Source organism: Cervus canadensis, chromosome 1 (genome assembly GCF_019320065.1).
Source record: "Cervus canadensis isolate Bull #8, Minnesota chromosome 1, ASM1932006v1, whole genome shotgun sequence".
Taxonomy (NCBI): domain Eukaryota; kingdom Metazoa; phylum Chordata; class Mammalia; order Artiodactyla; family Cervidae; genus Cervus; species Cervus canadensis.
In genome coordinates, this window is record NC_057386.1 from 36,100,420 (window position 1) to 36,123,370 (window position 22,951).

At 46.7% G+C, this 22,951-nt stretch overlaps 1 protein-coding gene and 1 pseudogene across 1 annotated transcript; one reads left to right on the forward strand and one right to left on the reverse strand.

Moving 5' to 3' along the window:
• The first annotated feature begins 120 nt into the window (after positions 1-120).
• Positions 121-22,173, forward strand: SHPK (sedoheptulokinase). The gene is made up of 7 exons (XM_043477758.1): positions 121-368; positions 5,190-5,331; positions 12,254-12,437; positions 13,213-13,365; positions 14,904-15,079; positions 17,576-17,776; positions 19,108-22,173. The coding sequence occupies exons 1-7, from the start codon at positions 201-203 to the stop codon at positions 19,518-19,520; spliced, it is 1,437 nt and encodes a 478-aa protein (XP_043333693.1). The 5' UTR covers positions 121-200; the 3' UTR covers positions 19,521-22,173.
• LOC122447291 lies at positions 10,329-11,754 on the reverse strand (annotated as a pseudogene).
• Positions 22,174-22,951: the final 778 nt, after the last annotated feature.

A 22,951-nucleotide genomic window follows, 5' to 3' on the forward strand; every position in this document is an offset into this window, starting at 1 on the left:
GGGGCGGGGCCTCTAGGTCCTGTCTTCCCCGCGGATCCGCCTATAATTGGGGCCCGTCGTGTGAGTGCGCGGAACTCAGCCCTCCTCAACCAATGGGAAGGCGAGAATTCTGTGTGTTGGGCGAGGCTGGAAAGATTGGGAGGCGAGGGCCCGCCTCGGCGCCTAGGTCCAGGGTGAAGGGTGCTGGCGCGGACGCTGTCATGGCTGCACGATCTGTCACTCTCGGCATCGACCTGGGCACCACGTCTGTGAAGGCGGCCCTGGTGGAGGCCGCGCCCGGCGACCCTTCCGAGTTCGTGGTACTGGCGAGCTGTGCCCGGGCTGCTCGGGCCGAGACGGCGGCCCAGAGCGCGGCGGCGGGGCCCCAGGTGAGGCAGCTCCCTGGGGCCGCGCCGCCTCCAGGAGCCTCCGGACACCCTCTCCCTCCTCGATGAAGTCTCCCTGACTGCTCCAGCCTGCCTGATTTCTGCCTGCCTGATCTCTGCCTGCCTGATGCAACTCCCTCGATTCCATAGCTCTCTTCCCAGGAGCTTTCCCACCTGCTGGCACCGATCTGCCCACTCTCGGGCCTTCTTTGGGAGCCTTGCCCTCGGCGCTAGATCCCCGTGCTCTCTGCCCTTCACCTTCTGTACGCTGACCTGTGGGAAAATTGCTCTCCTGCATATGGAGTGATCGCAGGCCGCCTTCTCATTCTTGTGGCTCTCTGCTCCTCACATCTGCCTCCTGTCCTCAAATTCAGGATTCACTTTGTTTCCTAGGGCAGTGTCTCTGTTTTCCTTGAGAAATCAGATGCAAAACCAGGTGTAACCTGCCCCTGTCTCATCCCACAGGTATAGATTGTGGGTGGAGGAACTCAAACATTTGGCTAGCAAAAGTCCCTTGACCCCAAAGGCTGAGAGAGCTTGGAGGAAAGACATTAGGACAGGTCGACATTGAGAAGTTCAGATTGATATTTCTACACAAAAACTAGTGTCTTGTGAAAGCTACGAGACAGAAATTGAGAATTTCACCACAGCAGGCTCAGTTGTAAGAGGTGGGTTCAGAAAGGATGTTAATCCTCAGAGATGGAGTCCATTCATTCCCTGAAAAAGGTAGCTCAATGTTCAATTTATTGATAATAGAAATTAATATCAAGGAACTTTCTTTGTAACCTCATGACTTTCTGGATCTCTGCTTGTTCTTATAATTGAAATAGATAACCTCTATGGCCACTTCCGGCCACAGACCTCGATTTTCTGAGCCAAACTCCATTCCCAAGAACTTTGTTTTTCACAAGCTCTTGCTACATAACTGGGCTCAGTTCTTTAGGGTTCACACTCCATCTTTTTTTTTTTTTTGGCTGCACTTTGCATCATGTTGGATCTTAGTTCTCCAACCAGGGATCAAACCCAGGCCCTCCTCAGTGAAAGCATAGAGTTCTAACCACAGGGCTGCCAGGAAAGTCCCCAGAGTCCATCTGGCTCAGAAGCACTTCAGAGGATAAAGATTTCAGGATCACATTTTCACAGAGTCTTTCAAAATTAATTTGGTTGGAGCATCAGGGCATTTTAGAATCGTTATCTCACTTCATGGACCTTGACGTGGAGGCAGCATCAGCTTGGACCCCGTCAGTGTAGCAGAGCAGCAGAGCCAAGATTCCAGGAAGTGGGTTTTAGGCAGTGCCCTTTTTCTCTTGAGATAGTGCCACATCTTGGCTGTAGACACAGGGCCACATTCCCTGCTTCCTCCAGTGTTCAGCATGCTGTTCTCTGTTTACAGGCACACGCAGTGCTCCACACCTGCTAAGGAGGGGTTTAGGAGATGTTCATAACAGCCTCCTCCCTTGCATCCTCCACATGTGTGTTGCGCTCTGGGACAAACAGCACTATTGTAATTTCACCTGGAGCAGGATTTCTCAACCTTGGCACTGTTGATACTCGATGGCTGGATGATTCTTTGTTGTGAGGGGCTGTCCTGTACGTTGTAGGTTGTTTAATAGCATCCCTGGCCTCTAACCCATTGCATGCTGGTAGAACCGCCCCCCCCCCCCCAGTTGCAACACCCCCAAATATCTCCATATTGCCACATGCCCTCAGGGGACAAAAATCACCCCTGGAGTAAGAATTACTGACCTATAGAAATACCTGATGGTTCTGTTCCATCCTCCTGTCCACATTTCTCACTCTTTAGAAACATTGTGTACTCCATGGCCAAATTTGGCAACTATGTGGAAGGTCAGACTTTTAGCTCTTTGCAAATTTAAAATAGCAGGATTTTTGAGGGAAACTCTGTCTACCCCCTTTTCTTTGGCTGTGCTGCACAGCTTGTGGGATCTTAGTTCCCAGACCAGGGATCAAACCCAGGCCCACGGCAGGAAAAGTGCCGAGTCCTAACCTCTGAAATGCCAGGAAATTCCCTCTGCAACCCTTTCTGTGCTATTAATTTTTCCTTCCTGGGTCTCCATTTCCCCATCTGTAAAAGGAGTGGGGAGGAGGAGGGTTGAATGAGTTCTTAAGCTCTTTTTTTCCAATCTGAAGTTCTAGGATTTGATCTAGATTTAGACAACGTGATATTTTGAACCAAGGAATGGGGGCAGCACCTGTCTTGTTACACTGTGGGTGTACCCATTGTCTGTCCAAGAATTACTCCCCCATCACACTCACCACTAAAACTTGCTGTACACTGACTGTCTCCTTGTCTTCACTCCATTCAGCCTGTTCCCCTCCTCCGCTGTCCCCATCCACACAGCTCACCCACTTTGGGCCATATAGAGAACAGCTTCTCTGTTCTGGGTTCGTAGAGAACTGACGGCCACGTGGGAACTCTGTAAACCATCACTGTCCGATGGAAATGTGAGCCTCATGTAGTTTTCAATTTTCTGGCAGCCACATTAAAAAAACAGTAAAAAGGAACCCTGAAATTAATTTTCATTGCCTATTTTATTTAACCCAATGTATCCAAATGTATCATTTCAATATGTAATAGTATGAAATTATTAATGAGAGATTGTGCTTTATTTTTTCCTACTAAATCTGAAATCTGGTGTGTAGTTTTTGATGTGGACTAGCCTTGTGTGGCTAATCACTGCTGGGTTGGACACGGCAGGTGTAAACAAATGTCTCTTCCCTGCCTCCTTCTTCCTTTGCCTGCTGTCTTAGTTCTTCCCTCCTGGGGGATCATGCTGATCTATGCAGTTCCTCTCTGCCCAGTCAGTTCTCCTGTAGTCTCTTCTGCATAAAAAGTCTTGTTAGGAGACTTCCCTGGCAGTCCAGTGGTTAAGACTCCAGGCTTCCATTGCAGGAGGCACGAGTTTGATCTCTGGTCTGAGAAATAAGATCCCCCGTGCCGAGTTCAGTTCAGTTCAGTTGCTCAGTCATGTCCGACTCTTTGTGACTCCATGGACTGCAGCATGCCAGGCTTCCCTGTCCATCACTGACTCCTAGAATTTGCTCAAACTCATGTTCATTGAGTTGGTGATACCATCCAGCCATCTCACTCTCTATCATCCCCTTCTTCTCCTGCCTTCAATCTTTCCCAGCATCAGGGTCTTTCCTAAGGAGTCAGTTCTGTGAATCATGTGACCAAAGTATTGGAGTTTCAGCTTCAGCATCAGTCCTTCCAATGAATATTCAGGATTGATTTTCTTTAGGATTGACTAGTTAATTGACCACACCATGCCGAGTGGTTCGGTGGTCCAAAAAAAGAGCCTTGTTAGGATGTGGGGCTGCCTCCTCAAGAAAATGCTCTGTTCTCCCTGCTCATTCTTTCCCCCATCCTACCCCTCCTCACCTTCCTTCTTTCTAATCCTTTGGTCATATCTGTTTGGAGCCAAGAACTGCCACAGCCCAAGGCCAGCTGACAGATGAAGCGTTTGCTCCAAGGAGGGGAGGCCTGCAATGCCCCTGGAGCAAATTCTGGCCCCTCAGCACATTTAGGAAATGCCTGCCTGAATGTGATCGGAAGCCACCACTAGCGCCTGTTGTCAGTGCTTTAGACCAGGAAGGCTTTCTTCTCTTTCTTTTTGAAAATAAGTTACAAGTGTTTTTATTTAAAATTTATTTATTTATTTATTTGTCTCCACCAGGTCTTGGTTGTGGCATGAGGGATCTTCAGTTGTAGCATGCAAATTCTTAGCTGTGGCAAATGCGATAGAGTTCCTTGACTAGATCTCGAACCTGAGCCCCTGGCATTGGGAGCTCGGAGTCTTAGCCATTGGACCACCAGGGAAGTTCCTAAGAAACCTCTCTTGTCTATGTCTTTCCTGCTGTGTTCCATCCTTTTCCTACCCCAGCGTTCTATATACCTTGCCTTATTTCTCCTTGCAGCACATCTTTCTTGTGTTTTCCTTTCCTGCTGGACTATAGGGCTTCCCTGGTAGCTTAGCTGGTAAAGAATCCACCTGCAATGCAGGAGACCCCAGTTCGATTCCTGGGTCCAGAAGACCCCCTGAAGAAGGGATAGGCTACCGACTCCAGTATTCTCGGGCTTCTCTGGTGGCTCAGTTGGTAAAGAATCCGCCTGCGATGCCGGAGACCTGGGTATGATCCCTGCATTGGGAAGATTCCCTGGAGGAGGGCATGCAATCCACTACAGTATTCCTGCCTGGAGAATCCCCATGGACAGAGGAGCCTGGCGGACTACAGGCCATGAGGTTGCGAAGAATCAGACACGACTGAGTGATTAAGCTCAGCACACAGCACAACTGGACTGTAAGTGCCTGTAGGGCAGGGCAGCGCTTTTCTCAGCTCAGACTGTTCCACAGCAGGGGGCAGAGCCCGGCCATTGGTTGAACTTGAGCTGCAGCGGCTCCTCATCAGTAAGTGAAGCTGCTCAGTCGTGTCTGACTCTGAGACCCCACGGATTGTAATCCATCAGGCTCCTCCTTCCATGGGATTTCCCAGGCAAGAATGCTGGAGTGGGTTGTCATTTCCTTCTCCAGGGGATCTTCCTGACCCAGGGATCAAACCCGGGTCAAGCCCTCCCTCATCAGTAAAGGGAGGAGTAGAACCTTGCCCGCCACATTCCTGCTCCAGGAGGAGATGGGGGAGACCCCTCAGGCCCACATCTCACCCCTGAGGCCCAGTCAGCAGGTCCTGGAAGTGACCTCAGGGGAATTAGCTAGGCAGCCCCCACGCAGGAAGTCCCTGCCGCCTCTGCCCTCCTCTCCTCCCTTGTGTGCCTCTGCCCAGCCTGTCCTATTCTGTTTCCAGGGGCAAGAACAGGATGTGAGGAGAATCATCCAGGCCCTCCACGAGTGTCTCGCTGCCCTTCCCCGGGAGCAGCTCCGGAAGGTCTGTGGCATCGGCGTGTCAGGGCAGATGCATGGAGTCATGTTTTGGAAAACAGGCCAAGGTATGCTGGGCTTGGGGGCAATCATGTTCTGTTAACAGTCACCCTGTGGGCATGGGTTCTATCCCTGTTCTGGGACTAAGATCCCACATGCCTCCAGGACAAAAAAAAAACCCCAGTGTTAAACAGAAGCAATATTGTAACAAGTTCAATGTTGTTGTTGTTTAGTTGCTCAGTCATGTCCAACTCTTTTGCAACCCCATGGACTGTAGCCTGCCAGGCTCCTCTGTCCATGGAATTCTCCAGGCAAGTATTCCGGAGTGGGTAGCCATTTCCTCTTCTAGGGGATCTTCCCAACCCAGGGATCGAACCCGCATCTCCAGCATTACAGGCAGATTCTTTATCACTGAACCACCAGGGAAGCCCTATAAAGACTTTAATAATGGTCCACATTGAAATAAAACAAAGCAAAAGCAGTCACCCTGTGATCTTCGATGGCCTCAGCCTGTGGCACGGCTTAAAGCAGGAATTTGGTTCCCTGGCCAGAGACTGAAGTCGGTGAGGCAGTGAGAGAGCTGAATCCTAGCCCCTAGACCCATAGCCCGTGACAAGGTGCTGGCCTGTCAGCTTTGTAGAAAGGAATTTCCCCAAAGATACAAAACGCAGTGAAACAAGCAAATTGCTTGTTAGGAGGAAAAAGGGTATGTGTGGATAGATGCACGGGTGGGCTCAGGGAAAGAGTTGTGCCCCCGTGGTAGTTTGAATCACTTATATGGGGCATTTCTTCTGGGTTTCCTCTGGCTGCTAATCATCTTGCTTTGCCATGTTTAGTTTATCTCAGGGTCCTCCTCTTGTGTGCGTGCGCATCTCTTAGTCAAGATGCATTCTAGGGAAGAGGCCTATGGGAAGGTTGACATCACCTACTATGGGGTGGCACTCCCTCCCTTTTTGACCCCCGAGGAGCCTTTTTACGCATGTGTAACTGGGAATGTCTCCTTGACCTCAGGAACAAGAAATATGCGGTCTCTCTCTTTCTTTTTTGGCTACAAGGCATGTGGGGTTGTGGGATCTTAGTTCCCAGACCTTAGTTCCCATCGGTCAAACCCATGCCCCCTGCATTGGAAGCATGGAGTCTGAACCACTGGATTGTCAGGGAAGTCTCGGTCTCTTATTAATCTTTTATCTGAACAGGGTGCAACTCCCCTTCGCTCCTGCTATTATCTTCATCTTGGAGTGTCTGTCCACAGGGGACAAACTCCAGCTGCTCAGCCTGGGGCTCATCTATCTTCTGCCTCACCAGTAACCAGAAACGTGCCGTCAAAGACTCTCTGTGAAGGGTCAGGCTGTCCTCTTGGGTTTTGTGAGCATCCTGTCCTGTTCAAAGATGAAATAAAGTGAACTGTCCACTCACACATTATACATGAACAGGGAGAGGGTGAAGAGTGAATCCCTTCTGATTCTCTGTTGGATTCAGTCGAGAGGATTTTTCATAGCTTTCTCTTTCTTTGTACGGGTATCTTGGAACATCAGTGCCGACACCAAGAGATTAGTGTAGCTTCAGATGTCAAGACACAGAGGAAATTTTTCTGCATTTGAGCATAGTTTTTGTTTTTTAACATCATCACAGATATTTGTGAATTTTCAGTTCCATGTCCTTTTCATGGGCACTGTTGCTAAGCATTATTTAATTGGTTATTTATTTCAAAAGTTCTGCCACAGTGTAGATGTGGGTGGCTTGTTCTCTTTGGCCTCCAGGAGGGGAATTAAGCCAGAAAAACAGCAATGAGCACTTTGCATGCCAGGTGCAGAGCTTAGGGTGTTACCTGTGTGATCTCATCGAATTTTCCCAACACCCTTATGACATAGGTGACATTATTGTCCCTCTTGAGCAGATGAGAAGTGGAGGTTCAGAGAGATTATAAAATAATATGCTCAGGGTCATATGACAGCAAGTGGTGACTCCAGCTTTCAAACCCAAGTCTGTCTGACTTCAGACACTGAACTTTGAAAGGTCTCTGGGAAGACCAGAGCCACAGAAGCTCAACGAAGGGAGGAACAGCCCAACAGAATGTCCAAGGAAGGAAGGATCATGCTCCTGTAGGAAGTGGTGAGCTTCTGTTATGGCAAGCATGAAAAAAATTTTTTAAAAATTCTAAAATGTTCGGGGCTTCCCTGGTGGCTCAGTGGTAAAGAATCCACCTGCCAATGCAGAAGACATGGTTTTGATCCCTGGTCTGGGGAGATCCCACATGCTGCCCAACAATTATACCTGTGCACCCCAACTACTGAGCCTGTGCTTTAGAGGCTGGAGGCCCCAACTTCTGAGCCCACTCCCCTAGAGCCTGTGCTTCTGCAACAAGAGAAGCCACCCCAACGAGAAGCCCACACACTGCATCGAAGAGTAACCCCCGCTCTCCGCATCTAGAGAAAAGCCCGTGAAGTAGTGGGTAGCCTTTCCCTTCTCCAGGGAATCTCCCCAACCCAGAAATTGAACCAGGGTATCCTGCATTGCAGGCAGATTCTTTACCAACTGAGCTATCAGGGAAACCTCGATGAAGACCCAGCACAGCCATAAATAAATAAATAAAATTATATATATATATAAAAGTTCTACATAGACATAAAAGTAGGGAGAACAATGTTGTTATGAACCAACACACACCCATCACCCAGCTTCAAAAATATCAACGTTTTACTGCAGGTGTTTTAAGCAGAGGATGGTGGCTACTGGGGGAGGGGTGGTAGTTAAGGAGATCTGAACATGGGATTCACCCCTCCTTTGCCTGGAGGATCAGCAATTCTGATTCCCCTAGGCCAAGTGAGTGGCGACCTGCTTTTGAGCAGCTTGATGGGGGTCTGGTGATGCAGCCTTTGATCAGTCCCCAGGATAGGCCTGGGTAAGTGCAGAAGCCAGCCCAGGCTCTCCCCCTCCTCTTCTCTCATTGTCTGCCCATCGTCAGACCAGCAGGGCCCACAGGGGCTGCTTGGCTCCGATCAGTAGCAAGAGCCAAAGGCCGGTCAGGGTGTTAGTGCTGACCTCTCGGGGAGAGTCTGGGTTGTAAAAGCTTTTTAAACTCCTTAATTTTGCATTAATGAGAATAAACATCCTTTTAATACTAAAACCCTTCCCAGAGAGGACAGCAGAGATCTAATGATTGTGGTCTGGTCACACGCCTTCCCTTCTGCCCATCTCCTGGACTCTGTAACAACCACACAAACCATTATCCATATGGGCGGAGAGAGCTTCTTAATATTTCATGGAGCCCGCCTGCCCACCTACTTGGTTTGGTTTCTGTTTATGGGGAGGAGGAGAGCCACCATTTGAACCATGATGATAACCCGCTTAGCGGAGCAAGTGAAATCCTATTTGAGATCAAGTCGTTCTGCTTTTAACAGTGGCCATAATTTGGTTTGATTTCAGAATCTGCAATACTTGAGGCTCCATGCTGGGCCCCACAGGAGACATAGGAATGGGGATTCAGCCCTCCTCTGCCAGGGCTCACTCAAGGCGGTCAGCACAGACGGACACCAGCAACCCCAGCAGAGAGCTAAGTGCCTCCATGAGGGCACAGGCGAGCCCATTGGAGGAGAGGAGAGGGAGTGACTAGTGTCTTTTGAGAGGCCTGTGGTTATGCCAGTTTCCACATTCCATATTCGGGCTCAGTAATGGCAGGAGACAAGTGGGGATCATAAAACCAAGCTAAAAGGCCAGCAGCAGGCAGGGAGAACATTTTCACTAGTGTATAGTAGACAAAGGATGAAGCTGGGGGCCTATGAAGAATGAGTAACAAAGAAAGGACCAATGGCCCTGTGGACTAATGGGCAAAGGAAACCAATAGGCAGATGCTAGAAGAGAAAGTACAAATAGCTAATAAGCACTTGAAAAGATGCTCAGTGTCACTATTAATTAGGGAAATGCAGATGAAAATGACAGTGAGAAATCATTTTTCTACTCATTGGATTGTAAGAAATCAGTTTGAGAATGTCAAGAGTTGGCAAAGGGAGTGGAAAATTGGTTTTTTAAAATACTGTTCCTGGGAGTTTCCCTGGACACCGGTTTGATCCCTGATCTGGGAACATCCCACATACCTCCCAGCAAGTAAGTCCGTGAGCCAGAGCTGTTGAGCCTGTGCTCTAGAGCTCTTACCACACATATGTTGTAAGGCTAATGTGTAGATTAAATAAACTAATATTTTGAAAGTGCTTTGAACAATCCCTGGTACATGGTAAGAACTCTGTTTTATAACACAGACAAAATAAAAATGATAGTCCTAGGAGTTTTTTAAAAAGGGTCAAAAGAGTTTTGGAAGCAGATAAAAGGGTTGAAAAAAAAAAAACAGCTGCAGATGTCCAGTTTTAGTGTAGGGGTTAGACTCCCTGTTTTAAGCAGAAATGTGGCTTTGAGGGTAGATTACCCTAAGGGGGGCCATCCCATTGCCCGCTTACCCCTATTTTCCAGGTGAAACTTAAAAAGGTTCAGGTACATACATTTGTGACCACTTCCCTGCTCTACTTCTTTTTCTGTTTTTGAAAATAACTTTTATTGGAGAGTAGTTGATTTACAACGCAGCAAAGTAAATCAGTGATCCATATACCTATACCACTCTTTTCTGGATTCTTTTCCCATATAGACAATTACAGAGTTTTGAGTGGAGTTCCCTGAGCTATACAGTAGGTCCTTATTAGTTAAATATTTTTATTTATTTATTTATTTTAGTTAAATATTTTTTAAAAATAAAAATCTTGTTTATTTGTTTGGCTGCCCCGGGTCTTTGTTGTGACATGCAGGATCTCTGATCTTCGTTGTGGCATGCGGAATCTTTTTTTTGTCTAAAAGACAATTCACTGTACACGTTTTATTTACAGTTTTGTACACTGTCTTAATATGAATGGGACCGCTTTTCTACTTGAGCCAATTTTTTAACCAAAGCAAAATAACCTAAGTAATACAAAGTGTTAAAATACAGCATAAAGATACAAAAACAGACATACTAATTAGGAATGTAATTATGATGTTACCTTTTTTATAATCCACAATTAAGTTTCGGAAATCACACAAACATAGATCACTGATTTGAATGAAATGCATAAATTTGTAGCAAAGCGTTGTAGTTTAAGTTACAAAAAAAAAAAATTACCAAAGAATGCACAAAATAAATGTTTATTCCACCTTTGTGTCATATTCCTGGATCCTTCACCAATGTTACATGAGAAAGAAAAACTAAAGCAAAACAAATGAAAAACTGAAATCAGAATCACTGATGTTATCAAGTAGGGAAACAAATAAATTAAAATCTAGCAGCCATCAGCAAGAGTACAGTACAGATAATGCTGTAAAAAGGAACAAAGAAAATTGCCAGAAAACCGTATGCATCATACTCTTTCAAACCAGCAAAATATGCTCCTGCATACAATGGAACGTAAACAAAATCATTCTCTTGTAAGGTATAGAAATGCAAGTTCTTCTTTTTTTTTTAATATTGTAGATGGGTCAAATGTGTTTGTAATGGTTATTTCTATTAAGCTATTACAGAGTGGGCCAGGAACACATTTATGGATTCTGGGGATGATGTGTATTGTAATTCTTTGATTGGGATAATGGACACTCTAGCCAAAAAAGAAAATATGAACACAGAAGTACAAGACAAAGGTGAATGAGACTTCTCTCATATCTTAGCAACATTTAGATGGAAATCAAATTTAAATGCAGTCCACTCTGCTTTTGAAGAAGCTTTGGTTCAGCTCCCAAATCTCGATTGCTTGATGAAGTCTCCTATGAGAATACTCAGAAGGTGTCTTCTTAAACAACAAACCTATTTTTAGTGGTGGAGCCATTCTTAGTAGCTGTGTCTGCATGGGACTGATAACCAATCACTATCTTTGGAGGAAGTCCTAACCTTTCCTTGTATACCCTCCCTATATGTGTAACAGCTTCTCTGTTTTCACATTCAGTAGTCCATACTGCTATTTTATCACCTTTAGCTCTACCGTTAACAACAGCTCCACATACATCATCACTGTAGTCATCAAAATATCCTCCAATAAGGCACAGCAGTGTCTCTGGCCAAACACGATCGAGGTCACTTCCTCTCTGCTGTTTGTTCAGTGTAATTAGCTATCGTCCTCCTCGTTTGTTTTTCTCATCTTCCCACATAGGCTCAATACCATCCTTAAAAAGTGAGTAGTCACAGCCAGGCATTAAATTACTAGACAACTGGATATGGTTGTAAAGAGCCCAAAAGTCTTCAACAGTATCAAACTTAGGGATCGATCGAAGGTTTGCTTGCCAAGTTTTGCTTTTATCATTTTTAAAAAACCAGAGTGCCCATCTGTTCTGTAAAGGGTGTTTAATATAGTGTTCTGGGTTAGCAACCTCCTGATTAGATTCTGTTTTCTCTTCCTCTGTAGGCGGGGGATTCGGAGTGGGAATGGTTTCCGGTTCCACAGTCGCCATCTTAGATCGATCTGCCATGCGGAATCTTTAATTCCGCATGTGGGATCTAGTTCCCTGACCAGGGATCGAACCCAGGCCCCCTGCTTTGGGAGCATGGAGTCTTAGCCACTGGACCACCAGGGAAGTCCCCAGTTATCGGTTTTATATATAATAGTTTGTATTTGTCCATCCTAACCTCCCATTTATCCCTTCCCCTCCTCCTCTGTAACTATATTTGTTTTCCCCATCTGTGACTCTATTTCTGTTTTGTAAATAAGTTCATGGGTACCATTTTTGTTTTTTAGATCCCACATATAAGGGCTGTCATATGATACTTGTCCTTCTGTGCCTGACTGACTTCACTCACTGTAACCATCTCTAGGTACATCCACTCCCTGCTTTTCCGGGTCCTGGTCAGGACCCCTGTGTGTGAATAAAGCATTGTCACGGGTGATGAAGTCCGTCCTGTAAGGTCACTAGCAGGGTCGTCTCAAGGACATGCTGCTGCCCATCAGTGGCCCTATTCTCCTTTTTTGGTCATCTTCCTTCCAGGCTGTGCATGGACAGAGGCAGGGGCCACCCCTGTGTTCGAGCCTAGAGCTGTGAGCCACCTGGTCACGTGGCAGGACGGCCGGTGTAGCAGCGAGTTCCTGGCTTCTCTGCCGCAGCCGGAGTCCCATCTCAGCGTGGCCACGGGGTTTGGCTGTGCAACCATCTTCTGGCTTTTGAAAAATAGGTACGGACAACTGTTCTTTGAATCAGATGATGGATTTTCAGGGGAATGAGAGCTGCTAGCTGATGGCTCAGTAGGTAAAGAATCCACCTGCAGTGTAGGAGGCACAGGAGACGTGGGTTTGATCCCTGAGTCAGGGAAGATCCCCTGGAGAAGGACATAGCAACCCAGTCCAGCATTCTTGCCTGGAAAATCCCATGGACAGAGGACCCTTGAGGGCTACAGTCCATGGGGTTGCAAAGAGTCAGACACAGCTGAGCCCAAGCACTATGATTTTGATGCAGGAGAGTGGCTAGGGAGCTGTACCTCTAGCCGGTCATCATCACTCCACACTGGACTGTCCCTTAGTGAGCGTGGCCCTGTACAGGATACAGTCTCAAGACCTAGACTTGGAACCACTGCTTCTTCATTTTGCAGAGGGAGCTTGTTGGTTATCCGATTCTAACCCAGAGGGGAAAAGAAGGGGCCAGAGAGGGTAAGGGAGTTGCCAATGGTCACATGATGGGTTCATAGTGGGGTCAGGACTGCTCAGAATGGTTGATGTCCTGCTTTCCCAGGCATGATGTGTCCTCCTATGAATACCCTCCCCTAAGGCTGACTCCGGCCAGCTTGGCGTGGAGGCGTTTGGAGGTCCTCATCACCTTGGGAAGTTCAGCTGTGGGATTCTGGTTGCTGCCCAGTTATGCCATGTCTAGTCCACACCGCCCTCAGTTAGCTGCGACTCATGCCTTTCAGTCAATATTAAACCACGCTGAATTGTTTTGGGTATGACAAACAGCCCGGACTTCCTCAAGTCCTACGATACAGCTGGCACCATCCATGACTATGTGGTTGCCATGCTGTGCGGCTTGGCGAGACCCTTGATGTCCGACCAGAATGCTGCTAGCTGGGGCTATTTCAACACCAGGAGCCAAAGCTGGAACTTGGAGATGTGAGTATAACCTTACAGGCTGGCTTGAGGCTGAAAGGTAGAATCTCTGAAGCGGGAGCTTCAGTGGGGCGTTCCCATCTGGGGATAGTGGAGGATGCCATGAGGCCAAGAATCAGGTTCCAACAGACCCCAGTCTGTCCAGCCCCTGGGCGTGGGTGGGCCTGACCATAAAGTGAAGTCTTTGGGGAGGGGTGCTGCCACCACGCCACGCTCTCCTGCTCCTCCACTGTTGCCCGGGCCTGGGGTGCCCTCCCCGGTTCTTCCTGAATCCCGGACCCAGCCCGTAGATGCTAAACGACAACTTTCATTTTTAAATACATTTTATCTCATTTTTTTTTTTTAACTTTCTATTCTATATGGGAGTGTAGTTGATTAACAATGTTGTGTTAATTTCAGGTGTGCAACAAAGTGATTCAGTTATACAAAAACATGTATCTGCTTTTTTTTTTCAAATTATTTTCCCATTTAGGTTGTTACGTAACATTGAGCAGAGTTCTCTGTGCTGTGCAGTAGGTCCTTGTTGGCTTTCCATTTTATTTTATTTATTTTTTGAAGTAGAAAAGGATAGCTTTATTGCTTTGTCAGGCAAAGGGGTACACGGCAGGCTCCTGACCGTGAAAATTGTGTGTCCCTCAGTTATCCATTTTAAAAATAACAGTGTGTACATGTCCATCCCAAACTCCCTAACTATCCCTCCCCACCACCGTTTTATATATATATATATATTATGACACAAACCTCTAAAAGCATTTCATTTATTTATTTTTTAATCTTTAATTCCTTTTAATAATGGTTTGTATGCATAGAGTTGTACATCTTTTACTAAATTTATCGTAGGTATTTGACTGTTTTTGATAATATTTTAAATGCATTTTCTTTTTTAAAATTAATTTTTATTATAATATATTTAAAAGTAGGGTTAAGAAATGGAAGGAGTAGGCTTGAGGGATACCTTTTAAGTTCTTTTGAAACAATCATTTGCCTTTTCAGGTCCAGAGGTCCATAAATTCACTTCCTCCAGGCCCCAAATTCTGAGCTCTGTAATAAAACAAAAAGCGCCTGGTAGTTCAGGTAAAGGACTTTCTAGCATGTTTTATGAAATTGACAGCCCCATGTTCACTAACCCTGAGTGGTGACTACGTTTGGTATTCAGGAGACTGATGGGTTTGACTTTGGTTTGGCCTGTGCTAACCAACTGTGACTTGGCTCTAAAACTCTGACTGCCCCCCTCTGCAGAGTGTTTGTGCGCCCCTCAAACACAGGAGGGCAGATGCCGATCTGCTTCTTAGCCAATCCTTTCTGATCACCTCTGCTTAAACTGGTTATGTTCTTCCTTGGAAGGCCCATCCCAAACTCTTAAAAAACTCAAGACATCTCATGGTTTTAAAAAAAGGCGAAAGGGCCCTCTGTACACTGGATTCTGCCCTCTCTCCTTGAACGTGTGTCGCAGGGCACTTTTCTTTGCTCAGTTTCCTGGAAGCAACAGGAGACGGAAGACCCAGCACCAGGTGGATAGGCTGTCCACTTTCGATTTGCAGACTGGCGGCCGCCGGCTTTCCCGTCCAGCTGCTCCCAGACGTAGCGGAGCCTGGCAGCGTGGCAGGAAGAACTTCGCAGGCCTGGTTTGAGATCCCAAGGGGGACGCAGGTGGGCGTGGCCTTGGGTGATTTGCAGGCCTCCGTCTATTCCTGCATGGCCCAAAAGACCGATGCTGGTAAGTCTTTCTTTGGTTCTCTCCTCAGACTCTACCGGGGACTCATAAGCCTCAGCTCTGTGTGAGGGTCCGAGGGGCACACATAACCAGCCGTCTCAGTGTCCTCTTGACCGTTGTCCTGCAAGCATGAAAAATACCTTCGGGACTTCCCTGGTGGTCCAGTGGTTAAGACTCAGTGCGCCCAATACAGGGGGCCCAGGTTTGATCCCTGATCAGGGAACTAGATCCTGCATGTTGCAACTAAGAGCCCACAGGCCGCAATACAGTCCAATAAAAAACAAAAGAAACAAACAAAAAACCCCACCATCATCCCTACAGGTGAAGCCCCTGCCCAGGGAGCTTATCATCTAGCAGAACACGCTCAGCCCTGAGCACGGCCAGTGCCTTTCTTTTCTAGGGCCAGGTGAGGAAAATGACTCTCTCTAGTTGGCTGGTTTCTGTGTGTCTCCATGACCAAGGAAACGTATGAGTAGATGAGGGTTTTTGTTACTGTGTGTGTGTCAATGAAAGTTCTCTTGGATCTGATTAGAAGTGCAAATATTCCTGTATTTGGTGTGAGAGAGTCACAGAGAGGTGGAGGCTGCCCTTCAGGGCAGAGGGGTTGGCAAAGTTTTCCTGTAAAGGGCCAGGTAGTAAATATTTCAGGCTTTGTGGGCCATTTAGTTTCTGCCACAACTACTTAACTGCTGTTGGGGCAGAAAAGCAGCCTTAGCTAATGCATAAGTGAGTGGGTGTAGCTGTGTTCCAATAAAACTTTATTTATAGAGGCTGAAATGTGAATTTCATAAAATTTTCATGTCTCATGAAATAGTCTTCTCCTTTTCATTTCTTTTCAAGCATTTAAAAAGGTAAGAATATCCCACCGGAGTTGTAAAAGGGTGCAGTCCATCCTAAAGCAGATCAGTCCTAGGTGTTCACTGGAAGGACTGATGTTGAAGATTAAACTCCAATACTTTGGCCATCTGATGTGAAGAGTTGATTCATTTGAAAAGACCCTGATGCTGGGAAAGATTGAGGGCTGGAGGAGAAGGGGATGACAGAGGATGAGATGGTTGGATGGCATCACCAACTCAATGGACATGGGTTTGGGTAGACTCCGGCAGTTGGTGATGGACAGGGAGGCCTGGTGTGCTGCAGTTCATGGGGTCGCAAAGAGTCAGACATGACTGAGCTACTGAACTGAACTGAACTTTGGAAAACAGTCTGACAGTTCTCCGAAAGTTAAGCATGGAATTACCATGACCCACAATTCCACTCCTTGGTGTATACTCAAGGGATTTGAAAACACGTGTCCACACAAAAACTTGTACACAATTTTTCCTCATAGCCATATTCATAATAGCCAAAAGTCAGAAACAACCCAAATGTTCATCAACTGATAAATGAATTTTTTAAATGTGGTATATCCACAGAGATAACATGTTACAACATGGGAAGGAAAGTGAAAGGCCACATAGTGTATGATTCTATTCCTGGGAAATGTCCAGAATTGAATAGGCAAATTCATGGAGACAGAAAGAGGATTCATGGTTGTCAAGGACTGGGAGTGCGGGTTGATTGCTAACCTGTAAGGGATTTCTTTCCAGAGTGGTAAAAATGTCCTAAAATTAGATCACAGTGATGTTTACCTGTGTATATACTATATACAGTGTATATAGTGAATATACTAGAAAGCACAGAACTGTACACTTGAAAAGGGTATATTTTATGGTGAATTTATTTGAATTATAATACATCGCAATAAACTTATCATTAAAAATGATATATATACAAAAGCCACTCTTAGCTCCTAGGCCATATAAAAACATATGGCCAGGCTGGATATTGTCTGGGGGCTGTCATTTGCCCCTCCTGGGGTAGAGTAGACCTTGGACTTTGGGCCTGCCTGCCCCAGCAAGGTGGTTGCAGACTGTGTGTTTCATTTGATCCTCAAGGCAACCAGGCTGAGTGGGCCCACTTTGAGAGCCCATTTGTTATCAAGGGCCTTATTATCAAGGGGAACAGAGAATTCATTCATCGTACTTGGGTTTTCTTTGTCATCACATCTTTTTTCCTCCATCAGTTGGAACTATTACAATTCAAACTTTAGTTTAAAAACTGATCAGTAGTATCCTTTGTTGTTGTTGTTGTTGTTTAGTTGCTAAGTCATATCTGATTCTTTGCAACCCCATGGACTGTAGCCCTCCAGGGTCCTCTGTCCATGGGATTCTCCAGGCAAGGGTACTGGAGTGGGTGGTTCCATTTTTTTCTCCATGGGCTCTTCCTGACCCAGGGATAGAACCTGTGTTTCTTATGTCTCCTGTATTGGCAGGCAGGCTTTTCTTTTTTTTAACCACTAGTGCCACCTGGGAAGTCCAGTTGATTTATTTCAATTAGTCTCTGCCTCCTGAAAGGAGGAGTATCCAGAAATTTGTGACATACTTCCCCAGCCCCATTGTGACTTGTGGCCTCTGAGTTAGCCCAACAGGCCTAACTTCTGCTTTCCTCGGACCCCAGTTCTCAACATCAGCACCTCAGTTCAGCTGGTAGCCTCCATGCCTTCAGGATTCCAGCCAGCACAGACTCCAGACCCCGCAGCCCCAGTTGCCTACTTCCCGTACTTTGACAGGACTTACCTGGCTGTGGCAGCGTCACTCAATGGGGGCAACGTGCTGGCCACGTTTGTCCACATGCTGGTCCAGTGGATGGCGGATCTAGGTAAGGGTGGCCCACTCAGGGGTGTGTTCTCTGCTTGTCCCTTCTGTGTGGCAGTGTCCTGGTGCTGAATGTGCAATAAGCTTCTAGATTCATCTTTCAGACTCAAACAGGTTCTGGCACATTCCTTCCTTCTGTACGGATCTGAGCTGGCAGCCTTCTTTACTCTCATCTTCTGAGCTGCCATTGCCTACTCTCTTTTGAGAGTACTACTTCTAACCTTGACTGCAGAATATCCTGATAATTTGCCCGCTCTCTCTCGCCCCACTGGGTTACTTTCTAGGTCAATAAGCCTCTGGGTCCCATGTATTTGAGATTTGCCTTATTTCTTTTTTTCCTTATTTATTTGGCTGCATTGGGTCTTAGTTGCAGCACATGGGAGTTAAATGTGTTACTGATGAGACTCTACAGTGGCTTTTGGTTGGAGGTTCTCAGCACTGGAAATACTGTCCTACTCAGAAATGCTGAGTATTTGACTTGGGGAAGGGGGAGCCTGAGCATGGGATTTTGTAAAAGTTCCTCAGGTGGGACTTCCTTGGTGGTCCAGTGTCTGAGACTCTGCACTCCCAATGCAGGGGACCCAGGTTCAATCCCTGGTCAGGGAATTAGATCCCACATGCTGTCATAACTAAGAGTTTGCATGTCACAACAAAGATTGAAGATCCCACGTGCTGCAACTAAAACTGGGCACAGCCAAATAAGTGAATAAAATATATTTTTAAAAGTTCCCCAGGTGATTCTGATGCTCTCACGTGGTGGTAAGCACTGATCTAGAACCTTCTACTCAAAAAGCATGGTCCTCAGGCCAGCTGCACTGGCTTACTCTGGGAGCTGATGACAAATGCAGAAGCTGGGGCCCCATCCCAGGCACAGTGAGCCAGAAGCTGTGTTTTAATAAGATCCTTGAGTGATTCAGAACTCCAAGCTCTGGTCTAGACTGGTGGTTCTCAACCTTTGCCGAGGGGCAGGCTAGACTGTGGTCCTGGGATTTCTCTGACACCGCTAATAAGTCTAATAGTAGCTGTGATGATACTTACTGATCAGTGTATGCATTTGGCCCACTTGGGACCAAGCATCCCACAGCTGTGGGATGGTTAGGACTCATACAGCATACAAGATCTCTCCCTGAAGGCTGGGTTGGGGTGGGCAGTAACAGAGCTGGCTGGGGTCTGGGGCTGAGCACAGTCAGCCAGACTGTGTGAGTTCTGAGCCAGGAAGCAGCCCTCTACAGTGAGGAGGGGCAGCAAGTCAACCCATTCCTGCCCCCCTGGGAACTCTACAGCCTGCAGCGAGGGGGTGCCTGAACTCACACAGACCTTCTCTGTCCCTGGCAGGCCTGGAGGTTGAAGAATCCATGGTGTACTCATGCATGATCCAGGCAGCTGCCCAGCAGAGAGACACCTGCCTGACCATCACTCCAACAGTGCTGGGCGAGAGGCATCTGCCGGACCAGCTGGCCTCAGTGACCGGAATCTCCTCCTCTGACCTCTCCCTGGGGCATGTGACCCGGGCCCTGTGCAGAGGCATCATTCAGAACCTGCATTCAATGCTTCCATTTCAGCAGCTCCGGGAGTGGGGCGTGGAGCGGGTGATTGGCAGTGGGAGTGCGCTGTCCAGGAACGAAGTGCTGAAGCAGGAGGTGCAGAGGGCATTCCCTCTGCCGGTGTCCTACGGACAGGATGTAGACGCAGCTGTGGGGGCCGCTCTGGTCATGCTCCAGAGAAGCCTTAGCCAGCAGAAATCCTAGCACATTTGTTGGCCAGAGTACTGTTGCAAATTTTTTCTAATTAACGTCCCTGACCCGATCTTGGGGGTCACCCTTTTCCTGGACAGCTCTGTGGGCAGTTTTTAAGCAATGCTTGTTCTTGGGGCCTCAAGAGTCAGCCTTTGGGGCACACACTCATAATGCAGCCAGGAATCATCAACCAGATCCCAAATCAGTGCCTTCTGAAAGAAACTCACCTGAGAGCTGGTTGCAAATGTAAATGTGAGAGAGAGAAAGAAAGAAGGAAGGAAAGAGAAAGAGAGAAGGAAAAGGGATGGTAACCCAGCATCTTGGTCAACAGGGTCACCTGTGATTCATCTGTAGACAAAATAAATGTGGGCTTCAGACACCAAATATAGTCTGGTGGCTGTGGGCTCCAACTAAGAACACCCCATTCTATGTTCTCACAACACAGCTGGTTGAAGGCACAGAAGAGGGAAGGAAAGGTGGATGATGCGACCAGCAAGGGGGACAGATGCTGTATAGCCCCACCATTCAGGCATATTGTTCCCAAGAGTCTGGCCAGGCAGCAGAAAGACCCTTGTCTAGGAGTGTGTCTGTGCAGCAGTGTGTTTTTGCCCCTGCACATCCCCAGGAGGCCTTCCAAGGGGAGGGATGCAGCTGTATGTGCTCCTGCCAGAGAGAAAGCAGAGAGAACCCGTTGTCCTGATGCCCCAGGCTGGCGCTGCTGCAGAACTGGGTCTGGGAGGTTGGACATGGCTCTGGGGATCCCATGCATGGGCTCTGTCCCATGCAAAGCCCTGCCTGCCCCACAGTTGTACTGAGACAAGCAGCTGGGGATCACTCAGGAAAGTCATGGAATTTTTCTCTCGGCCAGAATGAGTCAACACCATCATTTTGAGAGAGAAGGCACTTTGGGATGTACCAAAGGATAGCAAAAAGCCCTGTCCATCGGGAGGAGCTGACGTCAGGGAGGCAGCCTGTCTTGCATTCCCAGAATTCTTGGGGTGGACACTGTAAATATAGGATCAGGAGCTGGATAGGTGTCCTGCAAAGCACTGAAACTCTCTTTCCCCTTTCTGCATGTCCACTGTATCTCTCAGGGCTGAGCCTTGCACAGTCCAAGCTTGTTAGCTAGCAGTTCTGCTGCTGTTTGTCTTGCCAGTGGCCTGGAGCCTCTGCAGCAGTTTGGGTACAGCTTCTGCGGCTTCATTTCTCCAGTCTGAAGTAATATACCACTCACTTCTGCTCCCATGCTTAGGAGGTACCAGCCTGAGCCTCAGCTGAGGAACTGGGTCATTAGCACTGTTTTCCAACATCCTGATCTTAAACGCAAAGTAGGCTTGGACTTCCCCACCTGATTTGTTTCAGTCAGTGAAACATCAGCAGAAGTGATAGCATATGGTGAACGATGTTGGATTCGTGATCTCTGAAGAAGATTTATTTTCAGGACCAGGGACCAGGCTTGATCACTTAAGAGATTTTGTATAGCAGAGTTTTATTACAGTGAAAAGGGACAGAGAAATCTTCTGAAATAGACATCAGAAGGGGGATGGAGAGTTCCCCCCTTGCTAGTCTTAGGAAGAGAGTTATATACTTTTTAGTTGGTTATTGCAGTAAACCAAAAGAATGTCTCAAGTTTGTAGACCCACTCCCACAATACACATTTTAAGATAACAAGATTAGAACTAACAATAGAAAGATCTTACCAGACCCATTCCCATAATACACATTTTAAGATGACAGGATTAGTCCGAAGGTTCTCAAGAAGGAGAAGTATGCCCTTAAGCAGGATACATTGTTGCCATATTGGTACAGAGTCATACATTGGTACAGAATTTAAGGGAAAATATATCCTTGAGCAAGATGAGTTGTTTTATTGTGTAATCATCAGCTCTGGGCTTAAAGAAAAAAGCATTTTTTTTCTCCTCCTTGAGAACTCCAGACCCCTACCTCAAGAGCCCTAGGCCCCTTTTCCTCCTCAGGGGCCCCAGACTTATCAACCTACCTAGGAATTGACTCTCTCATTCCCCTCTTTTCTTTTAGGAGAATTATATTGCCAAGGGAAAGGGGCATCATTTTCATCCCATGACCACTTCCTGCTGTTGAGGAGCATCATCCCTAAATTGTTGAGGCAACATATTCTCCTAACTCTCATATTGAGGGTCTCTGACCCAGGGGCCTCAAGTAACAGTTGGAGGAGGTTGTGGCACTTGTAGGAGCTTGAACAACCATTTGTAACCTAAAAGCTTTCCGATGGCTAGAAACAAACCCCATTTTACAGTTACAGATGTAAGGCAAAAGAGTAATTAAACCAAATTAAAACATAATCAAAATTAAAAGTAACATTATGTCCATAGTTAAGGTACAATATGTTATACCAGTCCATCTTAGGATCATTAGATATCATCAGATCAAGTAGAGCATCACATATGATTGTTGTCGGTGAAGGTATTTGCAGAGTTGAAGAACGTCCTTTCCCTGAAGTAGAGAAACCCACCATGGGAAGGCTTCAATTGATGAGGATGTTGAAAAGCTGAAACCTGAGTCACATGGTTAATTCTAAAGCTTCAGGATATATGACAATATCTGTGTGCAAAAACAGTCTGTCATAGAGACAGTTCCTTCTTGGGGCAGTTCAAGCCCTCATTAAAGCTATGGGTAAAACTTTAAACCAACTGTCTTGTGTTTCCTGAGTTAGCTTACACAGATGCCTCTTAATAATGTCATTAGCCTTTTCAACTTTTTCTGAAGATTGGGGTCTCCAGGAACAGTGTAGGTGATATTCTATTCCTAGAACTTTCGACACCCCTTGACTTACAGCAGCTTTAAAGGTGGACCATTGCCACTCTGAACTTTAGAGTTTAAGATCCCACTTACACCATGAGTAAGATTTCACCCATTCCTTAACCTCGGGCTTTAGGGGACACTGCTTTTGACGTGGAAATAAGTGAGGGTTGTTGAGCTTGATAACAATAGGAACAGTATTTTGTGCTTGACTCAGTTTTTTCATCAGCCCAAACTTTTACATTTTGTTCAGTTAAAAAGAGAGGGTTCCATATTCATGAAAACAGAGGTCTGGACCCGGAAGGGGTGGGGGAGACTCTGGCACAATGAGAAAACAGCAGAGAGTCCCAGTTTCAGCTTAAGGGACAATTGAAATAATAACGTTTGGCTCATCCAGACAGTCCCATTATGGTAGTGGATCAGGAGGAAAGTGGGCCAGGGGCTTCAGTGAGCACAGAGAGAGTTGCCCCAGTGTCCAAAAGAAAACTGACTGATTGGTTCCCCACAGTTTATTAATACCTGGGGCTCCTCAGGTGTTATTAGGACAGGGACTTGTGTGGGGATCCCTGGGCACCTTCAGTCTTGATTGTCCTGAGAGTCTGACCCCTGGGGCGTATGCCTCAGAGGGCAATCTCTTCTTAGGTGTGGTCCTTTACAGACCGGAC